General features: G+C 53.4%; 2 protein-coding genes across 2 annotated transcripts in view; one reads left to right on the forward strand and one right to left on the reverse strand.

Annotated features, from left to right (window-relative positions):
- The window catches only part of LOC143695915 (uncharacterized), a 243,196-nt gene that overhangs the window by 2,144 nt on the left and 220,619 nt on the right, over positions 1-20,433 (reverse strand).
- On the forward strand, positions 13,562-19,993 carry LOC143695853 (serine/threonine-protein kinase PAK 3-like). Its single transcript, XM_077191058.1, has 9 exons — positions 13,562-13,640; positions 14,338-14,401; positions 15,232-15,280; positions 16,320-16,429; positions 17,187-17,304; positions 17,698-17,797; positions 18,216-18,412; positions 19,320-19,457; positions 19,904-19,993. Exons 1-9 carry the CDS (start codon positions 13,562-13,564, stop codon positions 19,991-19,993), a joined length of 945 nt encoding a protein of 314 aa, XP_077047173.1.

The following is a 20,433-nucleotide window of genomic DNA, read 5'->3' on the forward strand; positions in this document are numbered from 1 at the left end:
CCCTGCTTCTCCTTCCCTTCTCCTCCTGCCCCAGGCCCAGCACCCGCTGCCGGCTCCCTCTTGCCCCCAGACCCACAGCATCCCACGGCAGGGGCAGGGATGGAGCGGGGGCAGGTCGGGCTGGGGCAGCGCTGGGCTCCCGGCCGCTCCCGCCCGCACTTGGTCCCCACTGCAGCCGCTCCCGCCAGGACAGCGCGAGGGGGCCCGGCCTTGGCGCTGCCCCACTCCCACCTCCCCAAATTCCCCTCGCATTTGGAGAACAGGGCATGGATGGTGTTGGTGTGCTGCAAAGGGACTGGGTGAGGGGGAGTGTGCAGCAATATGCTTAAGGCAAAAAGCTGCAAAAGGAATCTTTGTGGGAAGGAAAAGGATGCTGGAAAAGAGAAGGAAGAGAAAAATACTGAGGACTGGGATGTTTTTCAGCAGGGTCTTATCCTCAACATTTGCCAGCTGATCATTTGTATCCCCGGTTTCCAGGAGAGGAAAACAAGGAGGTCAGGGTTTCAGGGGGTTTCTCTGTGGGGGGCAGCGGCAGCAGCGGGCGCAGAGGTGCGGGACCGGGAGCACGGGCTGGGGGCCTGGGGGGAGCTGCGGGGCCGGGCCGGGGCTGTGGGGCAGCCGGGGCTCAGCGCCGGGCGCTGCCTGACCCCACCAGCCCCGGGCAGGGCCGGCAGTGGCCCCCGGCCCCCAGGAGGCTGCGGGACGCCCCGGCCGCTGCCCGGCCCCGTGGAGCTGCCGGCCCTGCCCGCCGGGGGGCGCCTTTGGACACTGCGGCAGGACAGGGACCGGCTCTGGGATACGGGCTGGGGAGGGCACCCTGAGCACAGGGACGAGGAGCAAGGAACACCTGGGAAATACAGATTGTACATGGAAGGATCCAGATTTTCTTCTAAGGATTGGGTTTGGGTCCTTGGAGAAATGAATGATTTTGCAGAAAACTTAGCAGCTGTCAGAAGGTTAGGGTTAGGGTTGAGTTGCTGATGAGAGCTGATTGCTGGGTGCTTGGGACCTCTGTTTTTTGGGAGTTTTCCCAGGAGCGGGGGAGGGGGGGGACGGGGGAAGGGTGCAGAGATGCCGGAGGATTCAGGCTGGGGGTAGGGGCTGGGCGCAGTTGCTGGCCCTCTCTCAGTTTTTTGTCCCTCTCTCAGGTTTTTGGAGGAAGGCAATTGGAGCCGCTGCTCTTAGGCTGCTCTTTCCACTGCTGCTGACAGAGCCCGTGTGAAAAATGTCTATGATTGGCTTTTCACAAACATTAAAATGAGTATTATACATGTTATGTTAGGAAGTTATGCTGTAACAATTTTTTCAAGTAGTGTGTTAAATGTAGTTTTAGGTTATAACATAATGTTAAAATAGAAACTATGTATGTGGGATAGTTTTTTAAAAAAGGAATGAGGACTCACACCAGATAGCAGACACAGGACACCTAAATCTTTCAGAGAAGAATATTTTATTGCTCAATTATCAGAAGAAATGAACTTGTTCCTGCCTTGCTCAGCCCTGAAGATGCCATCAGGATGAAGAGGAAGAAGGTGGCACTGACCAGACAGAATCCTTTGTTGGAATGGAATTTATGTATCACGTATGAGATGTACGAATATGCAATGGGCTATGGTTTTTCACAGTTAATCCTCTATTAACGTGTGTCCTTTTTTGGGCTTACTTTGCCCAGGAAAAGGTACCCGAGCCGTTTGTAACTCTTTGTTTCCATTGTCTTGTATTGTCCTAAATCCTAATTGTCCAAATTTTTATTACTCTAATTGTATTACTATTTTTATAACCATTTTATTACTATTAAACATTAAAAATTTTAAAAACAAGTGATTGGCGTTTTTCACAATTATGGTAGCAGAGGATGGTTACCAACACCTCGCTGCCGGTGCTTTAGGAGAGTCAGAGTGGGGAAGGTGCCCCCTGCCCTCTTCGGCAGCCTCGCTCTGTTTGCCCTGGGGTGACCGACAGACGCAGGTTATGATGGACAAAAGGAGACAATAAAACAAAGACAAGGGAAAAAGGCTCCCTACAACCACGGCAATTGGCCCCCTAAGAGTAGTAATGTACACGAAGAACATGGGAAGGAAAAGGGATTGGTAAGTATTTCTCAGGGGGGATGAATGTGAGTGAATGAGAGGCGGGCTGGTTGTGCCAGACCTGCCAAGTGAGTGCTGGAGTCTCCCATGCTGCGTTTCTGACTTTCCGCTGTAAGTGGCCAGTAAAGAGACAAAGTGAATGTTAAAAGGAGTGAGAGAATCCCCCGGGGTAACTGGGACTGGGTCTCAGAGAGGGGCTGGACCCCTCGGAGGAAGGGAGCAGAGGAGTTTCCTAGCCCAATCCACTAGGAAATGGGACAAAAGGGGCTCCTAAAAACCTGCTGGGTTGAGGGATAAGAGTGCCCAAGAGCATCCAGAATTAAAACCTGCTGGGTTGAGGGATTAATATTCCAAGAGCATTCAGGGTTAAGCAAAATTCTGCCGGAATGAGAATATGCTCAAGAGCATTTGGGATTGGACAACACAGGTGGATTGAGAAATAAAAAAATGCCCAAGTGTTGGGGAAGATGAAACAGGAAAGCCTTATAAATATGATTGTCTGGCAAAAGATTTTGACAATATAGAAACTATAAGCAAGATTGAAATCAAAGCAAGCTTTGAGATACCTAAGTTAGTGAACAACTGGAAAACAATGGTATGGCTGGCTGAAGGTAATCCCCTTTTGATGGAACAATTCCCTCTGCTTGTAGACAGATCCAAGGGTCAGAGCAGATCCTGCCATCTTGGCAGAAGGGGTCCAAAGAGGAGTTTTTACGGTTTAAAATGTAACACAGTGTGGTAATGTAATGATTCTTATAGGCTGTATGTAAATGCTATAGGACGTGCATCTTGTACTAGATTGGCTAGTGAGAAATAGAACATTCAACACAAAAGAAGATTTATTGTGTTGTAATGGGAACCTTACTCTCTTACGCTTTTGCTCTCTTACGTTTTACTCTCTCACCCTCTCATCCTCTCTACCCCTCTCTTCTCTCGGGCCTGCTCCGAGCTGTGCCTGGCAGCTCCAAGCAGGGCCCTGCACCCGGGCCCTTTGCAATAAACCGCAAGTTCCAGGGCCTGGCTGCAGAGATCTCTCGTCTCCGTCCGTCCCGACCGTCCTACCCCCCAACGCTCCTACACCCAAGAGCACCTGGGGTTGGCCAACACAGCTGGGTTGAGGGATATCCAAGAGCACCGGGACTGGCCAGAAACACCTAAAATTGTAATAGGTGATGTGAAAGTAAAAGGTACCTTATTGTTGTCTTGTTTGTGTGTGAGAGTGAGTCACACACAAAATCAGCCTCAGCTTCCCGGGCAGGTGGGAAGGGGGGGCTGTGGAAAGAGGTGTGTGTGACCCACAAATAAGCCATTGTCCCTTGGGTGGGTGGGGGCTGCGGCAGAGCATGTGTGTGACTGCAAACGGGCCATTGTCCCCCCGGGCCTGTGAGGGGGCCGTAGCTGAAGAGTGTGAGTGACACAAATCAGCCTCACAGGTGAACGGGCACCGGAGGCAGCAGAGTCAGGGCCCTCCCAGGAGGCCGGGAGATACTGAGACCCAGAGGCCAACGCCAAGGGGAGGGGGCCACAGGGACCCGCGATTCTCTGTCAACAGGGATCCACTTTGTGTCCTGAGCGTGTGAAAGAATGTGTGGAAGTGAATGAGAAATAGAAGCGAGTGAATGTAGACAAATGAAAGTATATGTAATGTAGATTGTGTATTTTAAGCTTCACTATATCTCCTTGGAGGGAGGTGGATTGCACTGAAAGTAGTGTGAGAAAAAGGTTTTTTATTTTTAAGTGTGTAGTTGAAAGAAAAGTGGTATTTAGGTTGTTAGTGAAAGTGAAAAACAGAGGCAGATGATGAATAGATAAGATCTTGAAAAATGAGACAGAAAACCAGTAAGTTGGATTACAGGGGGAAAAAAAGAAAAAAAAATAGTCCTTTGGGAGTTATGTTAGGTAACAGAGATACAACTCCTTGCAAAAGGAGAAAGTACAGGGTATGTAGTAGTTGATGGGAACAACATGCAAACTATGGAAAAAGGGAAATTAACCTTAAACTAGTAAGCTCAAACTTGTGAATTATATACTTTAAAAAGAGCACTAGAATATTTAACACAAAATAAAGGAACCATATCTACTGATTGAAGGTATGTCTTTAGCGTAGTACATACCTTTAAAAATTTGGAAAGGAAAAAGATTACTTAATTCAAGAGGAAAAGGTTTAGTACATGAGGAACTTATTTCAGAGGTTTTAGAGGCATTAAAATTACCTAAAAGACATAGCTATAGTACATATTAAGGAACCCCAAAAGGGAAAGACCCCAGAAATAAGAGGAAATAATTTGGCAGATGACGAAGCCAAGGATACAGCAGAAAGTGGAGCTGAGTGAGTTATGTTAATATTAACTCCAAACGAGGAAAAACTGGAAATTCCAAAGTTTAGGGAAGCCGAGAAAAAAGAATTAAACAAGACAGGAAGTGAACAAGATAAATTAGGGAAATGGAAACTTCTTGATGGAAGACAATTACTTAATAAAATGTGCTTACTAGGAAAATATTAGAAGACATGCATCAGAAAACCCACTGGGGTACTCAAGCTTTGTGTGATCATTTTTTAAGGAACTATGGGTTCACTGGGATTTTTGGAGTAGCAAAGCAAGAAACTGAAAGATGCTTAATTTGCCAAAGGATAAATAAAAAGGTGATGAGAAAAACAACATTAGGAGGTCGTGAGTTAGCTCGTCGACCATTTCAAAGTATCTAAGCAGAAGTTTAGATTTGTTAGGCTCTGGATTTATTTGTAAAAAAACCCATTTAATCTAGAAGAAAGAGAATATGCCATAGGTTAGACAGGAGATTTTAGGAGAATAAAAATCTTTAAAGCATGAGAAACACCCGAGACAAAACAGGAAGAGAACAAGGGGAAATGAAAGGGAGGGGAACAAGAGGAAAAGTCAGAAAGAGAGTGGGATCCTCTGCAGCTCTTGCCCCCTCCGTTCGCGGCCGAGGCGCCTGTCCCGGGTCCCGGCTCGCTGCCCGCCTCAGCTCCGCCTGCCCCGGTTTCCATCCCAGGTGCGGGCTCACTGCCCAGGGCAGCTCCACCTGCCCCGGCGCTGGCGGTGAATTTGTGTGCCCTGCTCCCACTGCCCGGCCCGCGGCCGCTCTGCCGGCCATGCTGGGGAAGATGGGGGTTGCTCTGTCCTGCCGCGTGGGCCGAGGTCACCGCGCCGACCGCACCGAGGGCGGGTCCCAGCCATCCCATCCCCGGCTGCCCTGCCCGTGCCAGCTGCGCTGGGCACCGCCGCTGCTGCTGCCGGGGTCTCCCACCTGCCTTTTCTCTGCCGGGAGCTGCCGGATCAGCCGCCATAAGCCATGTGGGGGCTGCCCACGCTCCGGCTCGGTCTCCACGGGAAGATCCTCCTCTGCCGATTCCGGCAGCAGACCCTGCCCACACTCCCACCGAGCCTCGCCGGGATATCCTCCCCGGCCTGCTCCGAGTTACATCCCCTTGGTAACCACAGCTCCAGCTGTTCAGGGAAACTCTCTCTCTACAGGAAGCACCTTATCTAAACACTAGGAGCTCACTTAAAAGGCAGCCCTCTCCAAATTCTTTCTCAAAACACAGGAGAAAGGCTATAGAAGGTAAAAAAGTGAAAGAGTTAGATGAAGGGATTGCTCTATTTCCATTAAGAGAGGTTCCCATGGCAGGGATGCGCTGCCCTGCCCCGCGGGAGCCACCAGCGCCCCTGCCGGCCGTGCCCGGAACTGCACCCAACAGGAAAGCGCCGCAGCCGAAAGGCTGGGACTGGCTCCGGGCTCTGTTTGTTGTCACTGCCGGAGATGTGGTTGTTTGTTTGCTTTATTTACACACTAGTAAAGAACTGGTATTCCTATTCCCATAGCTTTGCCTGAGAGACCCTTGATTTCATTATTGTAAAAATTAAGAGGGAGGGGGTTTGCATTCTCCATTCCAATAGAGGCTTTTACTGCCTTCCCAAGCAGACACCTGTCTTGTAAAGCAAGACAAGCACCCACAGGCACTGAGGGGGGCTGCAGGAGGGGCAGAAGAAGGCCCTGCAGCACTTGGGCACAAAGGCCCAGCAGGTGAATGCAAGAAGGGAGCAGCAAAAGGCCAAGCTGAAGGCAAAGGCCAGGGCAGAGTTCCTACAGCCCCTGAGGGATCAACCCCAGGGCCCAAGGGGGCCCCAGCACCCAGGGCACGGGCTCGGCCACAAGCACCCGGCAGAGGCATTGCCCTCCTCGGCAGGGGACAGCCCACCCAAACAGCCCCTGGCAAGGAATCAGGGCTCCAGCTGCAGGGCACAAGGACACTGCAAGCACAGACAGCAGCACCTGCAGGACGAGCAAGTCCACCCCGTGATGGACATGGATTGGCAGGGCTGTCACAGCTCCCATCACACCAGGGACCCTCCACACTGGAGCCCTTGAGAACATTCAGGTGGGTCTGCATTGAGAGGAGGCATTTTCAGATGGACACAGGGGCCTCTCAATCCACTCTGAATCTTAGACCTAAGGGAGGGAAAAAAGGCCAAAATGTCTTTGATTATTCATGGCATAAGTGGGAAAGCTGTATGGTTTTATTCAACCACTATTAGTAGATCTGGGAGATGGATTTGAAATGCATGAAGTTTTATTTGCTCCTAATTGCTATCATGATTTACTGGGAAGGGATTTGATCGCTAAATTTGGAACACAAATTAATATTATAAAAGGTGATACAGAGGCCAGTTCTGTTGTACCTCTGTGTCAAATGTCTGGCCAGGCCTATGCTGAAGTGAACCCTGAAGTGTAGGCAGCCCCAGGGAAATAGGGAAAATTAGATATGGAGCCTCTCCAAAGTACTCTGAAGCAACCAGGACAAGTGGTGTCTAAAAGCAACAGCCTGTTCCAGGGGAGGGAAGGAAGGGGAATCAGACAAAGCGCAGGTCACCGCCCCATGCTCAGCTCAACCCAAGGAGCTGTGGGTGCTTGTAAGAGCCTGGCACTGAAATGCCCTGAGCAGGAAGGCTTCAATATCTTCTGCTGACGCCATGGCACCTAACAGGGCGGCAAAAGCAATTCTGACTGCTTCAGCAAGCACTGGATCAGAGATCAAGGTATATTCTCCCACAGGAAGCTGGGCTGGCACAGAGCCTGCCCTGGGACTTTGCTGTTGCCAACACCCAGCCAGGACATCGGCTCCTGCCTAAGGAGTGCAAAGCAGCACCACTGGTGGCCAAGGGGCCCATGCCAAGTGTCCCTGAGGCCAGAAACAGCCGCCAGCACAGCTGAACACGGGGGACCCCTCAGCCTGGCCTCAGGGGCTCTGAAGCCCCGGAGATTTGCACTTCCCGCCTGCAGCAGGACCATGGGAGCCCCCCACTGAGCCTGCCCTGAAGGCAACGCAGCAGCAGCCAGGGCTCCACAGCGGGCCAAGCCCCTGGGCCTGCCCACAGATCCTCTGCTCAAACCCTCGGAAATCCTGGCCACCCTCCTCTGGCACCTCCAGCCACTGCGGCCAAGCCTTGCTGCCACTGCTGCAGCTTCAGCGCTGGCTGGGCCTGCACTGCCACAGCTGCTGGGGAGCACCACGGCACAATTCCACTCTGGGGCTCACTCACACCCACACTCTGGGCTGCCTAGAATAAGATTACACCATGAGAATGTTTTTTCTAAATAATCCTACTTTCATATTGTCAGTTAGGTTTGGGGGTGAGAATCAGTTTTTATTCTCGGCAGAAGAAGTAGAAAATATCTTTATTGCTTTGGATTCTTTTTCAGTGTGTGTTTGCCTGGCTGGTGGAGATGGCAAAATTTTGGTCCGCGTTTTCTGGTGTTTACCTCCAGGCTGCGTTTAGAAGAGCTTTAAAGGTGACCCTTTAACTCACAAACCGTTAATAGAACACTCTTCAAAAAAACCCCCAAACATTAAAAATACCCCAAACCCTGGCTTTTGGGGTGGGGCGCATATGAGTCATGCTCTGGAAGAGAAGCTTCATTCCAGGCAGCCTGCAGAGGAGCTTTAGAAATGCAAATGAACACTGCTGGGCAAAGCCTGGACAATGTACCTGGGTCTCTTGCCTGGGGCAGGAATTGGGCTCATTCCCTCTGCCCCTCAGCCCAAGCTCTGCCTGCTTGCACTGATGGAATTTGCACAGCTCAAGGCAGAGCCCAGGGTGAGGATATCTGACCCTGCAACAGAAACGGGCGAAGCTGCAAAGGGAAACAGCAAATGAAGAATGTTGGGAAAACTTCACTATAAATAAATGGGGGGTAATCATCCCTCTGCCCACTCCAACATGTGCTGTCACTGTCAGTGTTATATAGGGTGTATTAGAGCACTGAAATGTTCTTGCTACCACAAGTTCAGGGAAATCAGTTGGGAATCCAAGTATTTGATGATTTAAGTAGAGAAAAGCATCAATTGATGCAGTCCTTGCTGGAGAGCGCGGCCAAAAATGGAGAAAAGATGAACGGCCAGCAGAACAAATCCTATAACACCATGGACCAGCCCCTGGGAACCCAAACCAATTCATGTCAGGAGCCACAGAGCCTATTTCTCATTTCAATGGCATCATTAGATTACAAGCTGCCCTGGGAATAACCAACCAGAGAGCTCCAGCTCCTGACCTTCCTGCTGAGCAATCCCTGAAATGAGGAACATTTCAGTGGATTGGTCAGCCGTCCGCGACTGACGGCACCATCGCCCAATCGCAGCCAGGGGCGGGCTCTGCACACGGCACAGCCTCGCCCCGCGCTCTCAGGGACCCCCGGGCTGCGTGAGGGCAGAGCCGGAGATGAGGAACAGCCCTGGAACGGGCCCGGGCCCGAGGGGATTGAGCTGAAAACACAAACAAACTTCTACGCACCTCCCTCCACGGCTTTCCCGAAGCACTGCGGCTTCTGTGGCTCCGGTCATCGAGAAGCCCCGGAGCCTCACTACTGCTACCTCTAATTAGGAGCATCAAGGAATGGCTTTGATTTCCCCCAAAAAGGGAAAATTGCCCCAACCCTGTGGATGAGTGGGCGAGGGGAGAGATTTCTGACAGAAAACTCCAAAAACTCAGAGCAGGATAATGAGAAGTAAGTGAAGAGCCTTAAATCCAGCCTTCCCCCACGCCTCCCTCCTTCCAGCTGCACCTCCTACCCCGGCAGTGCCGGAGACAGGGAATGGGGCCGTGCTCACTTCATGCCCCGGGGCTTCTCCCTCTGCTCAGGGACAGGAGTCGTTCCCCTGCTGCACCCTGGGCTCTCTCCCACCGGAGACTTCTCCAGGAACTTCTCCAAGCTGAGTCCATCCTATGGGGCACAGCCCCCCTCCAAGTGCTGCAGCGTGGGTCACTGTGCCCCGGGGTCAGTCCTGCCAGGACAGGCTGCTCCAGCGGGGCCCCTCTGGCCACGGGGTCACAGCCTCCTCTCAGGCATCCCCGTGCTCCAGCGTGGCTGCTCCGGGACCTGCAGGGGGATCTCTGCATCCCCATGGATCTGCAGGGGGATCTCTGCATCCCCATGGATCTGCAGGGGGATCTCTGCATCCCCATGGATCTCTGCATCTGGCACCGCCGTTTTTGGAGGCACCAGGAATAGGCTGAGCTCTGCCTGAAGCTCTTCTCACATTCCCCACACCCTTCCCGGCACAGGGAGGCTTTTACCTCCTCACAGCTCCCCAGGCTGGGTTGGCAGCCCCTCCTCATGTGGGATCTCTGGGGCTTTTCCTCCCCATTGGATTCCTGCGCCGTGGAGCTGTTCCAAATTGCCTCTTCAACGAGGTTCTGTGGCAGGGATTTGTTCTCCCTGGTCTCTGTCTGCAGCTCAGTGCGTGAGGGAGGAAGGACAAGGAGAGGAAGAGACAGGGAGAAGGGAAAAGGAAAAGGCAGGAGGAGAGGAAGGAGATGGGAAAGGAACATAGATGGATGTAGGACAGAATGAGGAGAAGAAGGAGCGTGGACAAGGAGAAGATGGGATTTGCCTCCATGCCAGAGGGAAGGGGAAGGAGATCCCCCCAGTCCATCCCTGGCAGGATGGCGTTGGCAGTGAGGCTGTCCTGCAGCAATGCTGGGCTGGGAGATGGAGCAGCAGGGAGGGGAAAGGGGCAGTGATTCCTCCTCCCCTGCCTGGCTGTCCCAGTCTGGAGCGTCCTGGGGCTGCCGAGGCCCTTGGAGCGTCCGGCACTCAGGAGCCCGGAGCTCACGGCTGCTTTATAAAGCTGACAAAGTCGGCAGGATGAGTCTGTGTATGCTCTGCAGCAAACTGGATTTATTGGTACAGGAACAGGGGACAGGTAAGGTTCATCTACAACCGGCAACTGTTCATGCACTTTAACAATGACGTGGGTCAGTACAAGGACCGGGAGAGATCCCTCAGCAAATCCGGCACGGGCACAACAGACCCAGCCTGGGCACAGGGAGGGAATTTATTACCAACCAAATCACAGCAGCACAAGGAGAAGGGAATGAAATCTCTCCAGCACCTTCCCCCTACCCAACGGGGATCACCCAGAACAGGGGTCACCAGGGCTCTGCCCAATGGGGGTCACTGGGGATCATCCAGCACAGATCCTCCCATGGGGGATGGAGCTGGAGCAGCACACGAAGCTCTTCCCACACTCGGGACACTCACAGGGCCTCTCCCTGGTGTGCAAGTGCTGGTGAGTGACGATCTCTGAATCCCATTTGAAGCTCTTCTGACATTCCAAGCACTCCTAGGGCCATTCCCCAGTGTGGATCTTGTGGTGCTTGCTCAGGTCGGAGGTCCCACTGAAGCTCTTCCCACATTCCCCACACTCCCAGGGCCTCTCCCCAGGGTGGATGTTCAGGTGTTCCATCAGGGTGGAGCTGTAGCTGAAACCCTTCCCACATTCCAAGCATTTGTGGGGCTTCTCCCTGCCATGAGGCTTCTCCACCAGCTCTGAGCTCTGGCTGGATCTCAGGCTGCCTTCCTGGCTCAGGGGGGCTCTTTCCTCCCTGCAGCTCCCTGGGCTGGGTTTGCAGCCCCTCCTCGTGCGGAATGTCTGGGCCTTTTCCTCCTCTGCCATCTGGCCACAGCTTGGGAATGACAGACCCTGGTTTGGGGAAACCAAGGTGGGAACGCCTTGGAGTAGAGGCTCCTCCTGGCCAGGTCCATCTCTAGAAGTCAGCAGGAGTCTTGTGTCCATGAAAATCCCCACAATGTCAAGATTCAGCCCCAAAAAACTCTCCCAGCAGTTCCCTATTGCTGATCTCTCCACTCTTGGGGTTCTAGAGGTTTCCTTTCCTTAGGATCATGGGGGTCCAATGGTTCCAGGGCTTCTCCATTCTCTGGCGTCCTGCTCAGGGATGATCCAGGGCCTTTTGGGGGTCCATGGGGGCCCTTCTCCCCTGATGCTCTACTCTGAGATCCCAGGGATCCCAGGGGTCCCTCCTCTCCAGGCTCCCCCCCCTTTCCAGTCTGCCGGGGTCCCCCAGCTCTAGGATTGCCCCTCTCTGCTCTCCCCACTCTGGGGGTCCCAGGGGTTCCCCTCCTCTGCTCTCCCGGCAGTCCCCAGGACCAATGTCCTCCCCTGCCCATACTGGGCAATGGCCACGTGGGCCCCCAAAGATCCCCCCCAAGGGGCTCAGCTTTGGGCTCCTGCAAGATCCAAACCTACACACACAGAGAAAACAAAACCTGCCAGAGACACCAGATGATATTTGGGGTCAATTCCACAATCTGCGAGCTCCAAACACACCCCAATAAAAAACCCTCTCAGGGACTCCCCGACAGATTTGGGACGACCTCCCCCTCCCCGCTCACCTGAAGGACGAGGTGGGGGCGATGGTCCCGTGGCTGCGGCCACAGGGGGCACTGGAACCTCCTGTTCCTCCTGTTCCTGCTCCTGCTCCTCCTCTTCCTGCTCCTCCTTTTCCTCTCTCCCTCCTCCTCCTCCTCCTTCCTAATCCCACCTCCTCCCCAGTTCCTGCCTTCTGTGTATTTAGAGTGGAGACCCTTGCTTGTTTTTAGGACTAGAACAAAGATCCCAGATGGAACAAGGCTTGCTGCTTTTAGTCAGAATTATCAGTGACTAAAGGTCACGTTTCCTTTGCTTTGGTCCTGTCCTTGTTCTCCTCAGTGTTCAGGCTGGGCTATGGGGTGTCCTTGTTTGCTGCATTTTGAGTTCCTCTTGCATCCTTTGGGCCATGGGCTGTGCCCTGGGAGGGTTCTTTGTGCTCCTTTGTGACACAGGAGAACCTTCCAGGCGGTTTCTGCGTGAGCTGCTGCTGGGATGTCACAGGAACAGCGCCACGTCCCCGTGGTGTTCCCGTTGCTGTGGGACACGGAGGCCTCAGTGCCCAGAGTGGCTCTGGGCTCGCTGCCGGAGGATCCTCCTGCCCGAGGCATTCTCAGCAGCCAGCCCAGCCCTGTCCTTCTGTGCTTGCAGGGCTACAGGCTGCAGGCGTGTGCAGCACAGCCAAAATGATCCAGCACGTGGCTGCTGCAGTTTGCACTCTGTACTCTGTGGCTTATTCGGGGTATTTTTTAACCCACTTGGCACGTAAGTTGAGGTTTTCCCTCGGTGCAGCATCTGTGGCTTTGGGCTTGCTGTGTGCTTTCTGTTCTTCCTCTGGAGCTGAGTTGATTTTGGAACCAAATGGCCATGAAGACACCATTGCTTTGGGAGAGCTCCTGCCAGCAGCTGCAGCTGAAAAAGGGGGTGTCTGCAGCCAGCGGGGTGTGCACAGCATCTGCAATGAGCCCTGGGGGGTTCTGTTCCCTCAAGCAGGGAGTCTGTGCCAGTTCCATCTGAGCCTGGAACTGCCTCCCTTTGCTGCTCCAGCCAAGAACTGACCCAGCCCAGTATTTTGTGCTGTTCTCTTGCTTGCTGTGGGAAGGGACTGTGGCTCCTGGAGGGATGCAGTGAAAGCAAAATGCTCTCTTGGGGTTGCCTTGCTCCGTGGCATTTCCCAGCACTGGCAGTTTTTCTCCTAAGAGCATCTGGTTCATGTTCCCTCTCCCACTGCAGGGCACCTCATGTCTGGATTCCGAGCAGCTCCTCCTTCGGTGAGTGGGAAAGGAACCTTTGGTGTTTGGAATTGTGCAGCAAGTTGTGAGCTCGGCATGTGGCAGTCGAGGGCCAGCCTGGGAGGCTGAAGGAAAGTTCCTGTCAGTGTCTTTGCAGCAGCAGCAGCAGCAGCAGCAAAGGAATTCCCATCAGTTTTCTCCTTTTCTGCTGAAGAGTTTTTGAAGAGCTGCAGGTCTGGTTTTACAGGCAGAGGATTGCTTGCTGGCTTTAGCCATGGTGGAATATCGAATTCCCAACAATAAGTGGCAATGTTGACTGTAGCCCATTGTTAGTTGGAACAGCTCCAAACCCCATTTCTGTGTAGTGCAGCTGGATGTGCAGCTGAGGATAAATAAGGTGATAACTGAGATAGAACTTCCTGTCCCTCACACTACTGTCTGTCCACAGGGCACAGAAGCAGCACCAGCACCTCCTGGGGCTCCCTCTGCTTCCAAAGAGGAGGCCCAAGAGGAGGAAGAGAGCAGTGAGCTTCCCGCTGCTCTGGGGGACGATGGTGAACTTCCCTCAGTGCCGGGAGATGACAGTGAACTTCCCGCTGCTCTGGGAGACGAGGGCGAACATCCCGCGGGGTGGGAATGCAACGGCGAGGCTCCCGCGGGGTGGGACAAGGACAGGGGACATCTCCCGGCCTGGGACGAGGACGGTGGATGTCCCCTGGTGTGGGACCAGAGTGGCCAAGCTCCCACGGAGTGGGATGAGGACAATGGACATCTCCCAGTGTGGGATGAGGATGGAGGACATCCTGTGGCTTGGGAAGAGGAGAGTGAACATCTCCCAGCATGGGAAGTGGACAGCGAACATCCCCTGGCTTGGAAAGAGGATGGCGAACCTCCAGCATTTTGGGAAGAGGATGGAGAAGCTGCAGCATTTTGGGAAGAGGATGGAGAAGCTGCAGCATTTTGGGAAGAGGATGGAGAAGCTCCCTCTGCTTGGGAAGAGGACAATGAACCTCTCTCCGCTGTGGGATCCTGGGCTGAACATTCTGACAGCAGCACAGCCGGGCAGCCAGAGGGGAGAGGGGAGTGGTGCCTGATGCAGCTGAGTACGTCTGCTCTGTTCCTGGGTGCCCGAGCAGGTGTTGTGTGTGTGTCTCGGCATCAGCTGCACCCAGTGTTGCTCTGCAGCTGAATGTCACCGAGCCATTTATTGTCCTTCCCCAGCTGACACCAAGGGGCTCACGGCCCCAGGGAGTGGGGCTGGTTGTGGCTCTGCTGCAAGGCGGGGTCTCACTCTGGGAGGGAGCGTCTTCCACGTGGTTTCTTTCAGGGAACACCGTGAGCGAGGAGGAGCCTGCCGAGAAATACCTGGAACTGGAGCAGATTGGCCAAGGGTAAGTGCACGGCAGCTGCTGCTGCACAAGCAGGGCCGGGTGTTGTGCTGGTGCAGGATCAAGTGAGAAGTCAGGAGAGCTCCAAGCACCTTCAGACACTGGGCTACCATCCTGCTGTCTCTCAGTCCTGATCAGAATTGATAACTGTGGTCAGAAGGCGCCGTCAAAGGCCCCTGAGGCTGGCAGTGTCCTGCCTGCAGCAAGGAGCAGGACCTGGAAGATCTTCTGTCCCTGGAACTGGATTGCCTAAAAGAGCAACTCACCATGTGGTGACTGTCAGAAAACAGTTCTCAAGAAGATTTCTTTCAAATATTTTCCTTCAAAAAATATCCACTGGTCAGGGTTATCAACCTAATGGTTTAGAAACAGAAACCAGAGATGAACTAATAAGTGCTCTATTCTAGCACAGGTAGCAGACCCCATCCATTCAGTAACAGACACAGAGCTGATGCACTCTGGGGGAAAAAGCATCACCTGCCTGATGGCAGGGCCCTTGTAGAACCTGCAGATCTTAGGCAGGAAATGGAAAAGGATGAAATGCATTCTTTTCCAGTTCTTTAGACAGCCATCTCTCACCTCAGGTTTTGAACTAAAGCAATTCAGGGTGGACATTGGGATTCGCTCCAGCCCAATTCCTTCATGTTGGGTCTCAGTTTTCTCCTGCACACCTTGCATGGCAGAGGGCTGGTGGCTGCTGTGCTGTTGTTGGAAGGGTCGATGCAGCCAGGTGTTTGTGAACGCTGCAGGCAGCAGAGATCTCCTGTCTGGGCTGTCTTTCCCTGCCAGGGCCTAAAGCGCTGCTTCTTTCTTCTCTGCTGTTTTGTCTCCAGGGCTTTTGGAACCGTTTATAAAGGACTCGACAGGGCCACTGGAGGAGAGGTCAGTGCCAACACGCCCAGCACGTCTGGCAGCTCTCCAGGGCTTTCCCCTCTGCTGGGAGCTGTGGCTGCAGCTTTGGGGGCCAGCAGAGCTTTCCTGCCCAGGCTGCTCCTCTGAAGGCAGAGCAGTGTCAGCCTGCAGAGCACAGCTGGGACAGACTTGGTCCTTCTGAAGCGCCAAAGGAATGCAAGGAGGGCAGCGGTGTCTGTCAGAGCAGGACACGCTGGCTTGGCCTTCATATCTAAAAGTGTGAATGCATCAGCTGCTGGAGACTGAGGCCCAATTTATCTTCATCCCAACCTCAGACAGGAACATTATTTAGCTATTCTTAGCTAAACTATAACACTATTATGTCCATCCTGCCTTTCATTTTCAAAGGATACCTCAAGGCCTAATTAGGGAGAGATCCTGCTTGGGCTCAATTTAGGGTTTTAGTCCTACTTCAGCTGTTCACAGAGAGAGAGGGAGGGAAATGAGAAGACGAATGTCCAGAGCAAAGCTCTCTCCTAATCCTGCAGTTGTGTTTGGGTCTGGTGTCAGTGACAGCCTGTGACAGGGATCACCTGAGCAATGGGTGTGCGTGTCTGCTTTGTTGTGCAATCCCAAACAGAGCAGTTGCATCTGAAATCATGACCAAATCCCATAGAATTGCTAAGGGGTTCCTGGCTGTTTTGCTCTGTTTTCAGAGAACCAGAATTACCTCCTGCTTGCAAAATGGGTTTGAATAATAATAGTAGGAGTGTTGAGGCCATTTGAGAAGACTGTAGGTGCAGAGAATGTTGTTAGAGCTTTGAGGCTGACAGCTGAGGGACCATTTCTGCAGAGCTTGCAAGGCCAAATGTCTCTGGCCATGTGTCCTGTAAGCAGCCCCCAGCTGGCAGAGCAATGGGCTGTGGGAATGGCCCTTGCTGAGCTCTGGTGTCCCATCCCAAGGCAGTTTGGCACAGCCCGGCTCCGTCGCTCCACAAAGACTCGCTCCGTGTTTGCTGTGGCCTCCTGCCACAGACTCCTCCAGTTCAAGGCTGCAATGTCCCTTCAGGTGGCCATCAAGAAAATGAGTCTCAGAGGGCAGAACAGGGAACGAGCTGTGAATGAGATCCTGCTCCTGAAGGACAAGAAGAACCCCAACATTGTCAACTCTTTGGACAGGTGAGTGATTCAGCTCTGATCCCGAGCCCGGGCCCTGCGTTAACCTTTCCTGGCATCCGGAGTCTGTAGCCTGTTTTGAAAATGCCTGACCCAGCCACATCTTCCCAAAATAACAGCCTGGCAGTTCACTCCCTCCACGTGCTTTTGTTGCTTTGCTTTGGTTTTTCCTTCAAGTTGACCCCGTTTGCTGTGTCTCCCAGCAAGTGCTGATAAACCACAGCAGAAATTATTTCCCTTGGCTTCTTCTTCCCAGCCCTTTTCCATTGCTACAGATGCCAGGAAGACCAAGTTCTTGTTTCCAGAAATGCCTCATTTGCCCATTTTTCACTGGCCTTGCCTGTTTCTGAAGGGACTTTCTGAAAGGTTTCCTGACTGCTTTTGTCCCAAGTGCTGCACGGCCTCCTCCCCTGGATAACCCTGGCAGTTGTGTTGCCTTGTTCTGGAGGGAATGGTGGAACTGATGAGTTAAGAAGCTGAACCAGCTGGAGCCAAGGGTTGTGGTTCCACATTGATCTGGGCTGTTGCTAAACTGCATTTTTCACCTGCTTGCCATCTAAGGCCTCTCCTTTCTCGCAGGTGTCTCCTTCCCCTTTAGACTGTGCAGATTCCAAGGGCTGTGCAGCCTAGCAGGAATGTCTCTCCATCTGATTCTGTCCTCACTGACAAGTGACCTGGAAACAAAACTCCCCTCCAGGCTTTTCCATGGGGGAATTGAGCTCTGCACTTTCATCTCCATGCCATTGCTTTCCTCTTCCAGCTTCCTTGTGGATGGAGATCTCTGGCTGGTGATGGAATACATGGATGGAGGAACTTTGCGGGATGTTGTCAGACAGACACGCATGGCTGAAGGAGAGATGGCAGCTGTCAGTCGGGAGGTGAGGGATCCTGCTTGTCACTCCCATGGCTGGGACACGATGGTCCTTCCAAACAGGGTGTGAGAGCAGGAGTGGCTCCATGCTCAGGGCTTTGTTTCTGAGTTGTTTTTATGAGCTGGAGAAGAAAGAGCCTCTGCAGTGAACGGCCTGCCAGCATCACTGCACTTCTACTCTGTTCTTGTTCTCTCTCCTGCTGTTGTGGTACTCTCTTTCTGGTTTGGATTTGATTTGCTGTTCTCAGCTTTGCCTTGAACCATTTGCCTGGAGCTTGTGTGCACTGCACTCCTGGCCTGTCACAGCAAAGCTGCTGCTGGCAGAATTCTGAGCTGTCCTTTCTGGTGTGATATATTCCAGCCATTGGTTTTTGCCCTTGTGTTTCTTGTTCTCTCTCAGTGTCTGCAGGGCCTGGATTTCCTCCATTCCAACCGGGTGATCCACAGGGATCTGAAGAGCTCCAACATCCTCCTGGGCATGGACGGCTCTGTCAGGCTGGGTGGGTGTTCCTGGCCAGGCACGGCGCTCCCGGGCTGCGGGGCTGGGGCTGCTTCCCAGGGAGGGCCAGAGCCCCACAAGGGCTGCTGGGGGCACTGCCCGGCCCCTGCTGCCAGCTGAGAGCGGCTGCCCCTGCAGAGAGCTCAGGAGAGGAGCAGGGGGCCAGCAGTGCCTTTGCTCTGGCCATGGCCCTTCCAGAGGGGCAGCAGTGGGAATCTAAAGCTCCGAGGGAATCAGTAAAAGCCACTGCAGGAAAGCTGAGGGTTTCTTGAAGGGCCCAGTTCCATCTTTCCTTGGCTACAGCCCTGAGGGCTTTTCCAGCTAACTTCACTACTACACTCTCAGACTGAGCGTGGGGAATCTTTGTGCTTGGTTTCCTCATTGCAGCTGCCTTTGACAGGGTTTCTTTCTGTCCTCAGCTGATTTTGGCCTCTGCGCTCAGCTCAGCCCTGAGCAGGACCAGCGCAGCTCCATGGTGGGCACTGCTCACTGGATGGCCCCAGAAGTTGTGACCAGATCTCCTTATGGCCCCAAGGTGGACATCTGGTCCTTCGGCATTGTGACCATCGAGATGGTGGAAGGAGAACCTCCTTACTTCAGGGAAACGGCGGCCATGGTAAGAGGCAAATTCTCCAGTGGCTGCAGAGGCTGCGAGCACAGGGGGACCCTGCACTGGGAGCAGCAGCTGGAGGTTTCTGCACATGGGAAGGGAATTCCCAGAGGACTTGTGCCTCCACACAGACGAATGTTCTGCAGTCTCCAGCAACAATTTGCTTTGGGCTTTTCGTTGTTGCAGCTCTTCTAGCTGAGAGGATGACCTGGAAATATGAAGCAAGTGCATCAGCTCTAATGTTATCTTGCAAGAAAACCCCACACCATCCCCAAATCCCAGCCCCAAACCCAACAAGATTTCTGCAGGAGTTTCTAAAAGAGGTTTTGCAAGATGATCTCCCCTGATTCTTCTCACTGGGAAACTTGTTGAAAACATGAAGATGATGGTTTAACATCCCCATAGTCTAACATATTTCTTTCCTAGTCCAAGCTACTTTTTCTGTGTCACCAAGCCTGAGCTTTCAGCATCACAAACCTCCTGTTTCTTGCCTGGCAGTTTCTGGGATGGGGCATCAGGAATGCATTTACTTGAGTGTCAGTGGCACTGCAGAGATGCGCTTGATGGAAGAATCCTCTGAAATAACACAGGCAGACCACAGTGACTCTGGAAAATGGCCTGTAAAGCTGGTGTCCATATTTGGAGAAGCAAAATGGGCTATTTCTGATGGAGGTTCCTACTAACAAAGCCGGCCAATGAAACTGGCTCTCAAGGCGAGATCATTTGGATGTTGCAGTGGCTGTGGCAGCCCCAGGGTTTGGGTTTTTTGGTTGGCATAGCAAAATGAGCTCTGAGCAGCATCTCTGGCAGGGAGGAAAGTGGCCCTGGATCTGGGGCTGAGGCCCCGGGGTGGATGTGAGCCCGTGTGGGTGTGAAGGGAGCTGGCAGAGCGCTGAGTTTGCTTTCCCTGCAGGCTCGCGCTCTGATCCGGCAGAACGGGACCCCGCAGCTGCAGGAGCCCCGGCGCCTGTCGGCTCTGCTGCGGGACTTCCTCGAGTGCAGCCTGGAGCCGGACGAGGAGCGGCGCTGGGCTGCCCAGGAGCTGCTGCAGGTGAGAGCCAAGGGCTGCAGGGGAAGCAGCAGAGCCAGGGAGGGGTTTTCTTGTGGGGCCCCCTCCGATAGTCTCCAGTCTCGCTGCGTTCCACGCGCAGAGCGAGCAGAATCCTCGCCTGCTGTGGCCTGGCAGGCTCCTTTCGAGCTCATCTGGACCTGGTGCCCCACAGCGAGCAGGGACATCTTCAAGCAGCTCAGGGGCCTCAGAGCCCTGCCTCACCTGAGCTTGGATGTTTCCAGGCAGGAGGCACCTCCCACATCTCTGGGCACCCCCTGTCAGTGTTTCCCCACTCTCCCGGTTAAAAAATTCTTCCTTAGATCTAATCTGAGCCTGCTTCCCTCGATTTTCAAACCATTTCCCTTTGTCCTGTTGCAACAGAGCCTGTGAGGAACTTGACTCTGGAAAGTAACAGTTCATTTCTTTCCTTTTTATCCTTTGGGCAGCACCCATTTTTATCATCAGCCAAGCCTCTCTCCAGCCTGACCCCTCTGATCACTGCAGCAAAGAACCTGAGGGAGCAGCAGAGCAGATGAAGCACTTGAGGACAGCTTCTTCTTACAGTTGTTAGGACAATTAGTTAGTCATGGTAGTTAGCACTGGTAGTTAGTTAGGGTAGTTAGCATTGCTAGTTAGTTATGGTAGTTAGAGCAGCCTGTTTGTTATGAAAGTTTTATGAATAAAAACTCTCTTAAACCTCAACTCCCCTGACGTGTCCCTTCCTTCTCCCGCCCTGACTCAGCTGCACGGAGCAATGTGAGGGGAGGGCGGGCCCAGCCTGACCCAGAGCTGAGCCCCAGCAGAGCCCTGGCAGAGCCCAGAGCAGCCTCGGCACCTGCAGAGTCAGCCTGGAAGGAGGCGCTTGGAGCCTTCTCGGCTGCACCCGGCTCTTGGTTACAAACTGTGTGTGCTGGAAAATGCCACCGGCTCTGCAGGAGGGCAGAAGGGGCCCGGGGAAGGCCCAGGTGCTCCATGC

The sequence above is a fragment of the Agelaius phoeniceus genome, chromosome 27 (genome assembly GCF_051311805.1).
Source record: "Agelaius phoeniceus isolate bAgePho1 chromosome 27, bAgePho1.hap1, whole genome shotgun sequence".
Taxonomy (NCBI): Eukaryota; Metazoa; Chordata; class Aves; order Passeriformes; family Icteridae; genus Agelaius; species Agelaius phoeniceus.